At 42.2% G+C, this 17644-nt stretch overlaps 1 protein-coding gene across 4 annotated transcripts in view; it reads left to right on the forward strand.

Annotated features, from left to right (window-relative positions):
• SLC4A4 (solute carrier family 4 member 4) overlaps nucleotides 1-17644 on the forward strand; it is a 364012-nt gene that overhangs the window by 47795 nt on the left and 298573 nt on the right. Inside the window, exons 1-2 of one of the 4 annotated variants that reach the window (XM_015471674.3) lie at nucleotides 4957-5594; nucleotides 5932-6005. In XM_015471674.3, coding sequence (XP_015327160.1) covers nucleotides 5467-5594; nucleotides 5932-6005 — 202 coding nt within the window. In that variant the 5' untranslated portion in view covers nucleotides 4957-5466. 4 annotated transcript variants of the gene reach the window in all.

The raw sequence follows: 17644 nt of genomic DNA on the forward strand, positions 1-17644 counted from the left end.
TGTTGTAAAGTGAGAGATTACGGGGTTCCCTGGCTCTTGTAAACAGATCAGGCTAGTGAGGATAAAGTGAGATGAGTTTAAATATGAGGTTAAGTAGTAAATTTTAAGCTGTACGCATGGAAAGAACCAGTGGTGTTGAGCTCAGATACAGACGTATGAACAACTGGAGCTACTCTGCTCCTGAGGGTGCTGTGCATGGTCTGGTGCCTTCTTGAAAGCAATCAGGAAGCACCAGTATTCATTCGATCCCCGTGCAGCTAAGTGGAGAGCAGGGTGTGGAGGAGAGGGGCTGGCAGTGGGAGTGGGCATACCAAGGTGGAAGGGCTGCTTTCTGCTTCTCTGGGTCTGAGCGGTGCCGCTGCTGTGACCCTGCAGCTGAGAACATAGCCGCATTCTGGGGGGTGACAAGGGAACATGTGGCTCCACCTTAAGCAGCAGCCTTTTTGCTGCTAGTGCATCCTTTGGCAAAAGCCCTTGCTTCGGAGGAGAAATGCTCTGCATAAAGTTATAACCCTGAAACCAGATGCTGTTACTATAGAGACGAGTGAAATGCTACCGTGGGAGGCAGAACCCGGGAGGGGTGAGAGAAGGGAGGTGGGAGGGCAAGTGAGGCGAATCTAAAGGCTAGCACACAGAGACCTTCAACCTTTAGCAGCACTGTGACGGGGCATGCTCGCATTCTGAAACTTGCGTGCTGGCGGCCTGCCACTTGCTGACTGGCTGAGTGGCAGCTGCATGCGCTGTGTGGACTAGCTGGTGAGCACGTTGGCAGTTGGCGAGGGCTCTAGGGCTGGGAACTCAGAGGGGTGGAATGTAGATGGGTGCCCAGGGCCCAATGGCCGACAGTTTTGCACAAATGTTTCTCGTGCCAGGCTTAAGTCACCCTTACAAGCCTGTGCAGTGATTAGGACCGGCTGTTGAGGGCCAGTCTGTTTGGCAGCTGATTTGACATGGGTTACAGTTAAATCACTTGCAGCTCCCAGCATAACAGAGGATGGGAGAAGCCCCACATTGGGTATGTGGATTGCTGGGGGAAGGGGTCTGACTTCTGCTGTCAGACGTCCTGCTGAAGGAAGGCAGTGTTGGCCCCGCATGGATTTTATACTGACTGGTATGACCCTTCTCCCCGTGATGCTGGTGAGAAGCTTCCAAATCTATTCTGAACTTTGCCTCATGCTGACGACAAGAGCAGCCTAGGGAACTGTTTAGAAGCATGCTCCCTCCCTTCTTTGTTTTCAGCAAGTGCAGTTGGTGTGAAAGGAACATTTTAGCGTAGATTTTGGGGGCCTGATTAGGAACTAGAGGAGTTCATTTCTTCCTACTGATAGAGGGAAAAACTGGTTGGGTCAGACGGGGCATTTTAAAAGATATCTCTGTCTTACTAATAATAGCAAGCAACTGCTGAGAGGATTTGGTCTCGGGTGGGGTGTGCACAAACCCCAACAATGGACACTTGTGGTATAAAGATGGAAGAAAGCTATAAAATCCCTGAATTCTGTGTCAAAGCCGAGATGTGCCAGGCTGCACTTGCTCTTGACAAGGAAAGGGCTGCTCTGGGCATGCAGGTTCTATATTTTCAGTTTGCATTTTCCTTTGCACTTTTTACAGGAAGGAGGGTGCTTACAGATGCTCCGCACTGTCCACCAGAAAGAACTAGGTTTCTAGTTACTTGCTATGTATAGTCTTGGAGGGAATGTGAAATATGTATCAAAGAGCCAACGAATGCCCCTACCATTATGCTCCCTCTAACCCGGAGCCTGTGCACAGTGCTTCAGTCAGGCTGGATGGTTTTCTCCGCCTAGGAAGTGATTTTGGCATTAAAGCTTGTCTAGTCTCCTTTAGTTGTTACTGTTGACTTCCTTCACTTCTGCTTTGATTGTTTGTTGTGTGCGATTTGGGGAAGAGCTTAGGTGCAAAAGCTAACCTTTTCATTTAGGAAATGTGTGAAAAGTTAGTAAATGGCTTTGGGACCAGCTTGGTTAGTGGTAGGGGTGCAGAAATGACTATAGGAAGTTGTGTTGGATTCTGTAGGTTATAGGACCAGAAAGCGTGCACTTTGAAAAGAAATGTGGGCTACACTACTCTTTGTTTCCTGAAGGGGAGATAGTAAGTACTAGGAGTGTAGATGCAATAGTACAGGATCCAGTATTTTGTTGTTTCCAGGGTCTTTTAAGGAGATTTCTCCATTAACCTGTCATCTTCATCGAGGTCTACAAATGCTGTATTACTGGTGGGTTCTTGCTCTTTGGATCAGCCCTCAGATTGCTAGGGGACGTCTTCAAGAAGGCAGATGCGATTACACTAGAGCCTCTGTCTCTTGTCTTGCTCATCACTGTATCTCCAGTGACCAGAAGAGCCCCTAGTAGGTACTCAGCAAATATTCACTAATGAATGAATGGAGGATGTCAGGGAAGAGAAAAGGGGATGATTGAATGCTGTCTGTGTGTGTCTAGCACTGTGTATGGTATGTTTCAAGTGCTTTGGTCATCATCACCAATGGCCTCCCTATTGCCAAACCCCTTTTTATTCTGATTCTTTCTGAGCAACACTCTCTTTTCTCAGCTTCCTTGACATCATTGTTTCCTGGTTTTCTTCTTACCTCATTGACTGCTTTTGTTCCTCTGCTCTGCTTGTAAATGTTGGCATGCCCGGCATGCCTGGCACTTGGTCTTATGTCAGCTTCTCTATTTCTGCATTTTCTTCCTGGATGATATCATCTAGTAATAACTTCAGACACCAGCTTTATTCATTGATTCCCAATTTTTATCCCCAGCCCTCGGCTCCTGAGCTCCAGACTGACCTCTAGTTGTGTGCCTGACAGTTCCTTTTTCATATATAATAAGCATCTCAACCATAACCTTTCCAGAAAAGAACTCTTGATTCCTTCCTTGAAATATGTTTTTCCTGTACTCTTCCCTGGGCTCCTGAGATAGTTTCTTAGTCTCTTTTAGTGAGGAAACATCCTGACTAAAAGAAACTGGAGACTTAAGAGATGCAGTTTCCATCCTTGGGTTGGGAAGATCCCCTAGAGGAGGAAATGGCAACCCACTCTAGTATTCTTGCCTGGAAAATTCCATGGACAGAGGAGCCTGGTGAGCTACAGTCCATGGGGTCGCAATGAGTTGGACACAACTGAAGTGACTTCACACGCATGCGTGAATTTTTCACTTAACAGCCAGAGCGGTCTTTTAAAAGACAAAGCAGGTCAAGTCCCTTTCCATCTGAAAACTCTTCAGGGGCTGCCATAACACCTAACATTCTAATTGCTTACCGTGGCCTGCGTGGCCCTGATTCCTTCCACATTGTTACTTCCCAGTGACCTTCCATCCCTCTGCCCAGTCCTTCTGGCCTTACCCTGTTCCTGAAACATGCTAAACTTCTTCCCCCTTTAGGGCCTTTGCATTGCTCTTCCCTTTGCTTGGAATATTCTGCCCCCAGATTGTTAAATGCCTGGTTCCTTCCTATCATTTTTGCCTCTGCTCAGATGTCACCTTCTCAGAAGCCACATCTGAATCACCTTATGCTAAGTAGCCCACTACTTATTTTTTTTTCCTGCATCGCACTTACTGATATCTAAGATTATCTTGTTCATCTATTTATTATTAGTTTCAGAGGCATTTTGCCTGCCTTATTCAGACATGTGTTCCTCTCCCTCCAAGAGTACCAGTTCCAAGAGTGGCAGGAATGTAGCAGACATTAAATAAATATTTGCTGAATTGGTGAGTATGTTGGATAATTTAATTTTCATGGAAAACAGAGGCTCAGAGAGGCTGGTAACTGATTTGACCTCTCAAGTCTTCACAGCATTTTCTTTTTTACTGTGATCCTGTTTGCTGACCCATTTCCTGTTTGCATTTAGTTTTATATTTTTAGAGTATAGAAAAGGAAAAAGATGAACTGTGTGTAAGAGCCATATCCCAGAAGAAAAGATTCTTCAGCTTTCCAAAGTAATGAGTTTCTTTATGGCATTGTCCGCCAACCAAGGTTAGGCAAAAAAGAAAAAAGGAAAGAAGACAGGAAAGAAACATAACTTTATTAAACATGTCATAGGTGCTAGGACAAAACTGAGTGCTTTCTCCCATTCTGAAGGCTGTCTTTTCACCTTGCTAATAGTTTCCTTTGATGTGCAGAAGCTTTTAAGTTTAATTAGGTCCCATTTGTTTATTTTTGCTTTTATTTCCATTGAAACATGTAAAATATCATGTATGAAACGAGATGCCAGTCCAGGTTCAATGCATGATACTGGATGCTTGGGGCTGGTGCACTGGGACGACCCAGAGGGATGGTGTGGGGAGGGAGGAGGGAGGGGGGTTCAGGATGGGGAACACATGTATACCCGTGGTGGATTCATTTTGATGTTTGGCAGAACTAATACAATTACGTAAAGTTTGAGAATAGAATAAAATTAATTAAAAAAAAAAAACTGAGTGCTTTCATGTGTGTTACCTGATTTTAATTTCAAAGCAATCCCACATAATTGATATTATTACCTCCAATTTCCTAGATGGAAAAACTGAGGCTTAAAAATTTGGATACTTTGCTCCAGGTGATACAGGTACGAATAGGCTTTTTAAACTGGTGTCTCCCTGACACCAGATTTCTGACTTTTTAAGCTCAGATGGTTGCTTTGTGAGATGGAAATGCTCCTGAAATAGAAAGGAAGAAAAAGTGAATTCAGTGCATCTCATATAGATGATAACAAATATGAGAAGCACAAGAATAAGTTACAAAGACAATATGGAAAACAGACCCACAGGATTCAGTGCCCGAGCACATAACTGGATGAATAGAATACAGAGTGAACATTTGGTTCTCTGGCGGGGCTCATGTATGGTATGACATAGAGCAGCTGTCCCCAGAGAAAGGTCTTTGTTTCTAGACCGGTACGACAGTAGCAGCATTTGAGCAATTTGAGAGTTCTTTCTGCTTTCACTATAAATAGAGTTCATGGAATTCTGTATGTCAAAGTTGATGCAATGAAAAGGAGTCACCGAATATGGAAATCCACCTTACCTCGTTCTATAAACCAGAGACACATTTGGCATTGGGAGGCTGTACAAACGCTGTCATTACTTGGATGGATCCTGAGGTCTTATTTAGCCTAGGAAATTGCAGAGTAGATCCTATTATGTAAGGAGACAGGAGGGCAGCATAATATGGTTACAAAATGCAGCACTTCATGCCCTTCAGGGAAGAGTTAACAGGGCAGATATACATAGACAGAGACGTGCGATAAGAATGTGGAAAATGAATGAATGGGTGGCATATATATGTGACTGTTGCTGAAGCCGGGGTTGCTGGATAATCCTCAGATGTCAGATTTCCGTAAGGCCAACATGTGACTCAAAGCTTGCCACTCAACAGAGAATACTGGGCTGTGCTGGTATTAAGAGGCTGGCTGGAAGCTAGGCTCCCACTGTGCAGTAGCCTAACTCCCTGTCGCTTTCTGTGTGTGGGTGGGTGTGCATGTGTGCGTGTGTGTGTGTGAGGGTATACATTTTTATGCAGTGGGTGTTTAAAGAGCTAAGCACTGAAGCTGGATTTCCACAAACGACCATCACGAGCACTCCAGGCACACCAAACTTCCTCTCTTGGTATTTTTTTTTTCTTTTTGTCTTTTTTTTGGGGGCAGATCCCAAAGGGGAGAACCCCCAACATCCAGCCTCCAGGATTGAAATGATTTTCTCTTACCTGTCCCTGCGGGGGCCCTGTCAAGGTTAGAACGGAAGCTATGTGGGACCGGCATATTCTGAAGCACCCGATGAGAGGAGCTGAAGGAGCGAAGGAGCAGCAGACACCAAAGGAAGAGGGACTCTGCCCTGTTAACATGAGCAGCAGCTTGCAGGTTCACCTGCCCAGAAGCTGGGCTACGTCCAGTGGCTCCCTCAAGGAGAAGTCTGAGCATTCTTTTTTTCTTTTTTATTACTATAGGATGGAGGATGAAGCTGTCCTGGACAGAGGGGCTTCCTTCCTTAAGCATGTGTGTGATGAAGAAGAAGTAGAAGGTGAGTTTGATGGGCCTGGGGAAGTCTGTATTTGTATACATAAGTCTTTATAGATAATAGCACCCATACATGGCATATGTCTTATAATTTTGAAGTTAAAAACCCAAGCTGATCTCGAGTTTCATTTCATCTCCACATTTTGCTTCAGCACAGAAAGTAATTCTAAGAACTTCACTGGACTGTCAGAATCTGAATCAGTGTGGTCCTGCGTAGGTAACAACAAGAAAAAAAGATCTGACTTTGAAGCAGGTTCCTATGTTAGCTGTGCTTCTCTGTCAAAAATAAATATTTTGCCAGATTATATTAACCACTCTCCAATGACTAATTCAAGGAGGCTGCTAGATTTATATAGATATATTTGGCAGTATCTTCTAATATCTTCCTTGTAGCCTGCAGGATAGAGAAGCAGATGTTACAGAGAGAGAATGATACCATTGCTGCAAGAAGCATGGGTCTAAGCTGAGGATATAAAGAGTGGTAATTACAGATGCAACTCTGTTAGGAAAAGATGGACAAGTATTTATTTATTTATTTATTTTTACTTAGAACCCCCGAGAAACTCTTTTGCTAATGTTCCCCAGTGCCAGTTAAAAACCAAAGAAGAGTTAAATTTTAGCTGGTACCATGGTCCTTTCAGTATGCTTTCTCTTCTCTTGTCTCTTGACTTATCAGTAATATGGGTATCATCCTACTTATTTGATAGTGAGAAGGCAGGGTTTAATTAATAGTTATTAAAAAAAACATGTGAAGGCATCACAGATATACAGGGTATTACTAACATTTATAATGACAGTTTTAAAAATAAGCAAGGTTTTAGGCAGTATTCATAAAGTTAAGTAAAACTTACTGGTTAACCACATCATAAATTCTACCCTTTAAAATCACCTGAGAATGAATTCATATGTATTTTGAAAACTCCCTAGTCTGATTAATGCCTACCAAAGACTGGGACCAGGGAGGTGGTGGGGTTGGATAAAGAAGGTGGGTGCCGTGTGTTTTGGAGTGATTCTTCAACCAGACTCAGTACCAGATTCCAGGCAAGTGATGCTCTTGTGCCACCTGGGGTAGTTTGAATAATGTGGCCATTATGTCTCCTTGGTGAGTTTCTTCTGACTGTGTAGTATTGGAAGGTGGGTGCCCCTCACCCCCACCTTCGCACTTCCCGCATGTACACTCTTGAGACTGACTAATTAGAAATTGAAGCCTATGTTTCTTAGGAAAAAGGAAACCACAATATTTTTGTTCTTATTGTTTCATGGGTTCCTTGCACTTTTACAGCATGACTGTGGGAAAATGCCAAGCTAGTGAAAGCAAAATAGTAACACTTTTGTCTTAAGATTCTTGTAACCCTTGATGCTAAGTTTCCATTGTGGTGATTCTGTCACTGTCCCCGTCAGTGTCAAAGAGGAGATAAGAATCTTAAAGTTATAGCAGGTAACTCTAAGAAACACTGTAGGACTGAGCCAATATCTGATCATTTCAGAACAATTAAAGTAGAAAAATCAGTGAGAGCTTGGGGATGAGATGGACTCTGTGTGTATGTTCCTTGAGAATAACCCTCTAGCTAAGTTCTCAGGAGATGTTAATCACTTCTTGAGTTTGTAATATCTGTAGGATTGACAGTGCTTTACTGGAGCAGGATATTATACATGGGTTTCTTAACACGTTGACTAAGAAGTTTATTTCCTGCAGTTTCCCCCTTGATTTTTCAAGCAGAAAATTAAGACAACAATGTAATGAGTAGCACACAAATCTGTAGATAGATTTCTTTAAGGAGAAGCCAAAAAGACAAAGGTGATAAAAATATCTGTAAAATTGATTGGCTTTGTGGTGATTCACCTTGCTGTGTGGCTTTTGTGTATTTTCCTATTCTGGTGAAACTTCTATTTTAATGATAATCTTTCGTGTTGAGTGGAGTGTGGGTTGGTTACATTTCTTTCAAAGCCTGTTTAGCTAGTTGCTGTTGCTGAAGGCTGAGACTATGTAGGATGGCTGCTTATGGCCATGATTTGGTGGAGGCATACAACAGTATGGGGTCCTTACAGTACAGGTCATGAAATATAATCAGGAACTACTCTTTCTAATTCAGTGCCTTCCCAGTTGACCTTCCCATTTTCTCACCTGGCTTCATCTGGTGAGGGTGGTAGCCCTTAAATTTTATAGTAACTCTAGGTGACAGTGTAAAGAAGTTGAAATGGAGATGGGTTTGAATGGCTTACCATGATTCCAGTGGTTGAGAATGAAGATACAATTGATTTGACTGTCAATACCTCTGATCAGGATTTTGATGGGAATGTTTTCCTCAAGGACATGAGTCTATCTCATATTTTTAATTACATGGAGAAGAGTATTCTTAAAGGAAAGAAGACTTATTTTTGTTGTGAAGTAGCTGAGTTTCTGGTACATTTATGTCCAAAGTAAGTGCTCTAGTTTAAGGATCAGAAATTCAAAGGGCAAGGAGCTGCAACACCTAACATTTCTGTTATGAAACATGTTTCCTTTTACCCAAACAGTATTTCTCTTGCTTCTGGAATACATATGGTTGAGGTATATTGCAGCACACTTGGCAAAACTGAACTTAAAATAAAACTTTGTTTTTTAAGGTAATTTGCACTAATAAGATGCAGTCCCATTAAACGAGTATTAGGGTGACCTCCAGTAACTCTGATTATTTTGATATGATTATGCTTTAAAAATTTTTCTAAGGTCACTCAATTTGGGATGATTGGATTCATCTCAGCTTGAAGGCAAAAAGAGTCAAATGCTGCCTCATAGTTCTTTCTAACGCTGTAATTCTGAGAAAGGGAGACAGACTGAGACTTTCAACCACACCCTCAATTCACCTGGTTCAACTTTACTCTCTGTGGGTGGCATGACACTCAATCTGCATTCTAAAAACTCAATAGAAAACCATCGGCTGCAAACTCACTAAGAATAGAGTGAATCAGAAGAGGGGGCATCTTCTGTTTAAATAGTGAATTTATCTATGTGGGATATGTTTAAAGATCTGAAGCTCTTTTTCATGTAGTTTGCCTGATAAACCAGGCTTCCCGGGTGATGCCAGTGGTAAAGAACCCTCTTGCCAGTGCAGGAGACAAAGGAGACGCGGGTTTCATCCTTGGGTCAAGAAAATTCCCTGGAGGAGGGCATGGCAACTCACTCCAGTATTCTTGCCTGGAGAACCCCATGGACAGAGGAGCCTGGCAGGCTACAGTCCATGGGATATGGAATCGCATACGACTGAAGCGACTTAGCATGCAGGCCTCTTATACATTTATAATAATGGTTTAAAAAGATACTCTTTAGAAAGGAAACCCAGTGTCAATTTTAATCTTTAAAATAAAGAGAAGCTTGTATGTTTGCTCTTTCAGTGGTGATCTTACAGTGTGTTTGGTGAAGCTAACATTTTTGGCATAGAGTAGTTACTGTGGGTAAACTCATTTAAAATTTGTAACATTTCAGATACAGCGTTTGTTTTTATACCTAAAGGCTCCAGCTCTAGCCCAGGCATTTCTGTAGAATTGCTCTGTTAGATGACAAATTGACGTTACCAGTTGTTGTTCAGTCGCTAAGTCAGGTCCAGCTCTTTGTGACCCCGTGGACTGCAGCACTCCAGGCTTCCCTGTCCTTCACCGTCTTCCTGAGTTTGCTCAAACTCATGTCCATTGAGTCAGTGATGCCATCCAACCCATCTCATCCTCTTTTGCCACCTTCTCCTTCTGCCCTCAATCTTTCTCAGCATCAGGGTCTTTTCCGGTGAGTCAGCTCTGTATCAGGTGGCCAAAGTATTGGAGCTTCAGCTTCAGTCCTTCCAGTGAATATTCAGTGTTGATTTCCTTTAGGATTGACTGGTTTGATCTCCTTGCTTTTCAAGGGGACCCAGAAATGTCCACTCTGAGGAACAAGACTGATTTTTCATTTCAAACACACTTAGGGGAAATTGGCAAAATTTGTTGCGTGAACCACGGTTGAGAGAGGAAGATCCCAGGTAGCTTTTTCTAAAGAGGAGGAAATTCTATGGATATTTTATCCTTTAAAAAGTCAGCCAGGGTTTTGGATCTGTATGATATAAACAGATTACTTAATATTCTCATATTTCGCAATAGGGGAAAAGAGCAAACTCCACCTTATCCTTTGAGATAAGGCCTTGGCTCTGCAAGGCTAGGTAACTCCCCGGCAAGCCTTGGCAACTCTAACTTCATGACGAGGGGCCCTTTTCTTAACATCAATCCTAAGCAGCAACTCAGGAAACATAAAGTACAGAAATACAATATTGGCTGAAACGGATCTGCTTTTCTGAAGTTTGATCAGTGCTCTCAACTCCATTATGATATATTGTGGTGGTTTTCCTCTTCCATTCAAAACCAAGTCTAAGAGGAAATGCGCTCCCATCTGTCCAAATGGAAGAATAATTCTACAAATTCCCAGGTCTACTGTTGGACATTAAGAGAGAGAGTGTTGTTGAAAATTCATGGAATTTACAGGAAGGTTATTTTTAGGGAAATAAAAGTAAAAAAGTAGGACAGGGTCAGGAACAAAGTAGACATTCACTAAATATTTGTTGCAAGAGTGAAGAAATGAATGTGTAAATAAACCAAATGAAGCATACATAGAATGAATTTATATAGTCCTCTAAAACCTTTGTTTAAATTTTCAGTTAGAAATCTGTTTCTCTTCTCTTAGTCAAATGAGATGATATTTTCTCTAATGATCCTAGTTGATTTTGCAAAGATCATTAATATATGTACATCACTTATACTGATAAGAAAAAGAAGCCCCATAAACACATCCACTGTATTCTTTTTCCTTCTTTTGCTTTTTTATTTTGAAGAGAGAGACTGAAGTGGTGAACTGGTGGCTTTTGTGTTTTGGGAGGTCAAGATCTCAACATTTTACTGACATGAAATCATAATGACTTAAAAACCTATTTTTCACTGGAGGATATTGTGATGATGTATTTATGTGTATTGGAGGAGGTAGTATTCTAAGGAAAAGGCGGGGCCTGGTGGACATTTGTTAATAATTACAATGGTTAGAAAACGTAATTGCCAAGAAGGCGTGAATGAGAACCTAGTGGATGGGAAGGAAGGAGATGGGAAGGGAGGGGCTGGTTGGGGTCAGCGCTATTCTGAGCGCTGGATGTAAGTGTCGGGTTGCATTTTGCTGACCTCCTCTCTCCTGTTCTCTATAATTGCCCAGAAAACAGTGTGTACAGAGGAAATACTTGGGCAAATATTGCTGAAGGAAAAGCCTTCTTAAAAGAAACAATGTATCCACACGTTGGAGAGCTTGGAGGAAGTGTGGTCAGGTGTTTTAAGGGTTGACGCTTGAATAAGTAGCTTGGGTTCCCAGAGCACTTTGAACCCACACAGACCTTTCCCAGTGTCCTGCTGGCAGCTGGAAGCCTGCCAGAGGTCCTAAAGCAGGCAGCACCCAGCTCTCTGACACCTCCTGCTGTGTCACTGAAGTTGAGTATTTGTGTATAGATTTCTTGAGCCTCAAGGAAATCAGCTCATAATTCCATGGGGTTTGGAAGCAGGAATCAGACATCCCTTCTCAGAGTTTTCCAATTGTAGAGAATTCGCTGGTAGTACAGTATGGGCTAAAGCCTTCTGGAAGCCACTTTCTGTCCTGGGTGACTACATTCTTTTATGGCAAGAAGTTTGCAGAATTCAACTTGGTACTTGAGTCATGTTTTCCAAGGATCCAGAATTTTTTTTTTTTTTAGTTCAATAATACATAAATTTTATTGAAGTACAGTTGACTTACAATGTTTCAGATGTGCAGCAAGGTAATTCAGTTATACATGAACCACATATATTATTTTTTTAATTAACTTTTTTATTTTCGAAATCAAGGTATGTTATAAAAATTCTGAAATTTTAAAAATGTGTGTAGGAGAAAATATAAGTCCTTTGACATTCTAACCCTCTTAGTGTAGATGAGTTATTTTGGTATGTTTACTTCCAAAATGCTTCCAGTTCATTTCTTTGCCATTTTAGCACAGCTTTCTACATTTGGCATATTCATACTCAACAATGCCAATGTCTGAATATGACACCATTTGAAAAGTGGGAATTGGTGATTTAACTTTTTGTAGATGGGTCTCTGCGTTCACTGAAGAAACTAAGGGGGCTCATGAGACCATCCATCCCAATCTTGCCTAACCTGAGCATTCTGAAATAATACACTTGCAGCAGATTTTGTCTACGGTTGAGTTTCTTTCTTGAAGCTTTGTATCTGCTCATATTTTTGAGACGAGTTGTTTCATATTGATTTTGGGGAGTCTCTATCATTTGTATTATTCATGTGTTGTTAAGGCAGAGTAACTAAACATCAGTTTGGGAATAAAAGTTTAAAACTTGCTATATTGCTGAAGCATTGCATAAGTGAAGAACAAAACTTAAAGTTTAGATTTTGAATTTCTCAGTTCTGCACAATGAGAATCAAACACACCATTCACCAGAGAACTGTTTTAATAATGACCAGAAACAGTCATTAATGCTGCTGTACTTGGCATTAGGCATAGGAGTACTTTATACAAGGCGTGTGTGCATGCTAAGTCGCTTCAGTGGTGTTCAGCTCTTTGGAACCCTACGGACTGTAGCCTGCCAGGCTCCTCTGTCTGTGGGATTCTCCAGGCAAGAATACTAGAGTGGGTTGCCATGCCCTTCTCCAGGGGATCTTCCAGACCCAGAGATTGAACCCACATATCCTGAGGCTCCTGCATTGCAGGCGGATTCTTTACTGCTGAGCCATTGGGGAAGCCTACTTTATACTGTATCACTGTCTTATTCTTTTGCTTTCTGATTGATACAGCCTCACCAATAATTTTCAGTGATTATCATTCCAAAAAATTTGAACTACCAAAATGTTTATTTTCTTTTATAAAATTATATTTATTTATTTTAACTGGAGGATAATTACTTTACAATATTGTGATGGTTTTTGTCATACATCAGTATGGATCAGCTATAGGCATATGTGTCCCCTCCATCCTGAAACCATTATTTTCTTAATTCATCTTTACCAACATCTATCCCTTGCCTTCCTAATAACCACACTTACATACTGCTTCTTGTTTTGGAAGAGGCAAGCCAGGAAGGTCAAGAGAATTTTCCTGCTGTGTATTTCTCTTTGAACATGTTCTGATTCCCTTTAGGCTCCGCGTGTGAGATCTGGTTTCCATGGTTAGATTGCTCCGATAGACATTACCTCTAATTTGTGAAATTGTCTCCTCTTCCAAGAAAAGATATACTAACTATACTTGCATACAGGATAAATTATAAATGTGTGCCCATTATAATAAGGCCTGCAAAGTTACCCTTCTGGAAAACAGATTTAAGTGTGTGGTATTTTCTTACCAATGAGGAAGATTCAAGGGTTTATTATATATGTAATGTATGTAAACACACATATACAGTATATATATATTTTTCCTTTTTTCCTTTCCCCATATGCAGCATGAACTAGAATAATTCTGTTCTCTACTGGCTGTTATATAATTTAGGTGCCAATTCAATGAGATTATGCAATAGTATAGAAATAATACTAAGTATTCAAACCTGAGCTAAGTGTTTCCCCATTTTTATCATTATAAGATTCAAAGTCATTGGGAATTGAAAATTGGGCCTGATGAGGGAGAGTAGAGTAAGAGTAGAATAAAACTGAATAAAGTTCAGTGGAGGCTCTCCCGTTGCTGAAGTGGGCATGCTGATGGGATTTGGTTTTGTTCTGTTTCATTTCCCTTTTTTGGCTGATAGCACGCAGGGGACTGAGGTGAGAGCCTGCCATGGTACGAGTTCACAGGAGGTTCCAAATATTGTGCCCCTGAAGCTGCTGATTGCCAGGTGGGATGAAGGTGAAGGGAAGGAGGGTGGTGAGTGACACCCATTGAATCATTAGTAGAGGCGACTTAAATAACTCCCTTCCCTGAATAGCTGCAAAAGCTTTTAAATCTGATGAATTGTTTTTACCTTCACCAAGAGTTAGAATTAGAAGTCAGCCATCCTAAGTGCTACATCCAACATGTTCACCTTTCTTGATACTCTGTCGACTTTGAAAGGAGAGCAGACTCAACCCTCTTGGGACATGATTTTACTTCCTCTTGATGGTAGGTTACTCAATACCTTTGACAAGGCCAAAACTTCTGGAAATCAAAAGGAGTGTCTGAATCTTTGTGAAATCAGCCAATGTACCAGCTTTAGAGGGCCAGAGTCACACATTTTATGAATTAGTTGAATCACAACCCTGCCCTCTAGTTGATTATTAAATTTTCAATGTGATTCTATCCCTACTGAAAGATAAAGACAGTGTCTTGGATGTAGAATGAAAGGATACAGTTGAATCCAATGGATGCATGTATTTGGCAAACTCAGTCAGCGTCTGGAGTTGGAGGTACTTTAATTCAGTCTGTATTGTGGGTTAGAGAATGTGGTGGACAACCAGGAGTCTCAGGACCTATTTCTGTTCTTGGCTCTGCCCTGTCTTTCTGGGTGACATGAGGCCGATTGTGTTTGTGTGGTTGTGTTTTCTTCATGCAGAGTGCAGTTAATAACCTATCTTCTTTTCCACCTACTAGAGATGCTCTAAGGATTCTTGGATAATACCAGAAAAATACTTTGACATTTGCAGTAAGCCATTGTCAAATTACTTAATTTCTGAATCCCAGATTTTCGTACAAAGAAACAGCATTGGTGCTTCCTTATCTCCTAGTTTTGCTAGGGGTGTAAGGAAACTAATTTGAAATCCCCAGGATGAACCCTGTAAATTTAAGGTGTTAACTTCTTTGGGTCTGGTCCTTGCCTGTGATTTATTTTTGTGTTTAACACCTTCTCAAGTGCTTGCTGTGACTAGGGAGTGCTTTCTGACTAAAGCTAGTACTGATATCTGGTAATCAACGAGTTAGCTGATTGTTATCTATGTTAACTCTTCTCTTCCCTTGTGGTTCAGCTGGCAAAGAATCCACTTGCTATGAGGGAGACCTGGATTCAGTCCCTGGGTTGGGAAGATCCCCTGGAGAAGGGAACAGCTGCCCACTCCAGTATTCTGGCCTGGAGAATTCCATGGACGGTGTAGTCCATGAGGTTGCAAAGAGTCGGACAATACTGAGTGAATTTCATTAACTCTTCTCATTAACTTTGATGGACAAAGCTTTTATTATTATTTTTTTTTAGCTTATAAAAATGGTAAGAACACTTGCAGATATACAAGCTCTGATATGTTGCTTTTCCGGGCGAACATGACATATTCCAATTAGGTCAGTAACTAATGTGTTGTCAAATAAACTCGTCATCATTTAAGGACACAAAGTTGGTTGATATGATAATTTAGAGAGTATATCATGCCTGTGGGTGAGTATACATGGAGACCAAGATATGTATCTCCTGTAGAGTGATGTTAACTTGAGACCTAAAGGGTGAAGAGAGTTAGCTAGGTCAAGAAGGAGGGAAACCTCCTAGGCCAGGATGTGTGAAGGCCCAGTGGTGAGTAGGCCTGTTTGAGAAGTGAAAATAAGGCCCATGTAGCTGGACCATATGTACCAGGAGAGAGTGGCCAGAAGTGAATGCTGCTGCTGCTGCTGCTGCTTAGTCACATCAGTCGTGTCCGACTCTGTGTGACCCCATAGACGGCAGCCCACCAGGCTCCCCCGTCCCTGGGATTCTCCAGGCAAGAACACTGGAGTGGGTTGCTGTTTCCTTCTCCAGTGCATAAAAGTGAAAGTGAAGTCGCTCAGTCGTGTCCGACTCTTTGCGACCCCATGGACTGCAGCCCACCAGGCTCCTCCGTCCATGGGATTTTCCAGGCAAGAGTACTGGAGTGGGTAGCCAGTGCCTTCTCCGAGAAGTGGGTGGAACCCAGATAATTCATGACTTTTGCTAAAGCTTGTGGAGAAGGCAGTGGCACCCCACTCCAGTACTCTTGCCTGGAAAATCCCATGGACGGAGGAGCCTGGTAGGCTGCAGACCATGGGGTCGCCAAGAGTCGGAAACGACTGAGCGACTTCACTTTCACTTTTCACTTTCATGCATTGGAGAAGGAAATGGCAAGCCACTCCAGTGTTCTTGCCTGGAGAATCCCAGGGACGGAGGAGCCTGGTGGGCTGCCGGTCTATGGGGTTGCACAGAGTCACACACGACTGAAGTGACTTAGCAGTAGCAGCAGCAGCTAAAGATTTAGGATTTTTAGTGTGCACTGGGGATCCACTACAGAGTGTTGTAAGCAGGAAAGTGACAAGACAAAATTTGCATTTTAAAAAACATCTCTTTGGCTGATGGGTGGAGAAAGGATCCCAAGAGGACAAAGATAAAAGTGGGGAGACTGTTGCTAAGATTCAACTGAGAGGTGATTTTAAGGTTTAGCCTGGGACAAAAAAGATGGGTTGAATTGCCAGCACTTGCTGATGGAAAGATGTGCTGGTGGGGGGTGATTACTTTTGGATTTCTGCTTTGAGCAGTTTGGGGACTTACATGCCATTTGTGATGAGGGACACTGGAGGGATAGTAGTGAAGGAAGGTAGGTGTTCAGCTTTTTGACTTTGAGACCCCTGTGAGACATCCAGTCCAGTAGAACTCTAAAGCAGGTACTTGGCCACACAAGCTGGAGCTAAAAAGAAAGGATGGGGATGGGATAGAAGTTTGGGAATCCCAGGGAGCTAGCTAGTATTTGAAGCCATAGGGGGACTTCCTTGGTGGTCCAGTGGCTAAGCCTCCCTGCTGCCAGTGCAGGGGGCCTGCATTCGATCCCTAGTCGGGGAACTAGATCCCATATGTTGCAATGAAGACCTGGCACAGCCAAATAAACTGAGAAATAAATAAATATTTTTTAAAAAATCCCCAAAACAAAATGTTAAAAAATAAAGCCACAGGAGTGGATGACATTACCAAAGGAAGAGAATAGGGTAGGAGGAGGACTGGTCTGTGTTCTTTGATGCCAACCTTTGGAGACTGAGAAGGAGCAATCATAGAAGTCTTCTGAGGCCAAGAGAAGACTGTTTTCAACAAGGAGCCAGTGATGGACAGTGCTGAGTGCTGCCTGGGGTCAAGAAGATGAGGAGCGAAAAGTAACTGGTCGATTTGGCAGAAAAGGGTGATGGGTGGCTTTTAGCAGTCTAAGTGGCATTGTCAGGAAAGAGTCAAATCAGAGGAGACTGAAGAATGCCCAAAGAGAAAACTACCATCGTAAGTAGTTGTGGAGGGACTTTGAGAAATAGTAGAAAACCTTTTAGCCTTTTCCTTATGTGCTTCATTACCCTTAACCAATTAAAATCCTTAGAATTATTACAGAATTTTTAGAGCTCAAAAGGATCTACGAGATAATGTAGCTTAGCGTTCTCACCTTACAGATGGAGAGACGAGCCTTGGAGCCTGTAAAGTGATTTGCTTGCAATAATGCTGATGGTAATTTGGAACACTAGGACGAGGAGCCAGACTCCTTAACTTTACCAGGGCAGTGCTCCTTCCAAAAATGTGTGCTTGAGGTCTGGTCCCTTTCCATCGCTGGGTGAGAGCTGGAAGGAGAGCCTGGAAGAGCAGGGAGTAGGAAGAACTGAATGGAGAAGAATAAAAGGTGTTGGGAGAGGTTGTGAAAAGGTGCAAGAGAAAGAAGCACAAGCCCGGCTGGCCTCATTGTTTGCACGA

The sequence above is a fragment of the Bos taurus genome, chromosome 6 (genome assembly GCF_002263795.3).
Source record: "Bos taurus isolate L1 Dominette 01449 registration number 42190680 breed Hereford chromosome 6, ARS-UCD2.0, whole genome shotgun sequence".
Lineage (NCBI taxonomy): Eukaryota > Metazoa > Chordata > Mammalia > Artiodactyla > Bovidae > Bos > Bos taurus.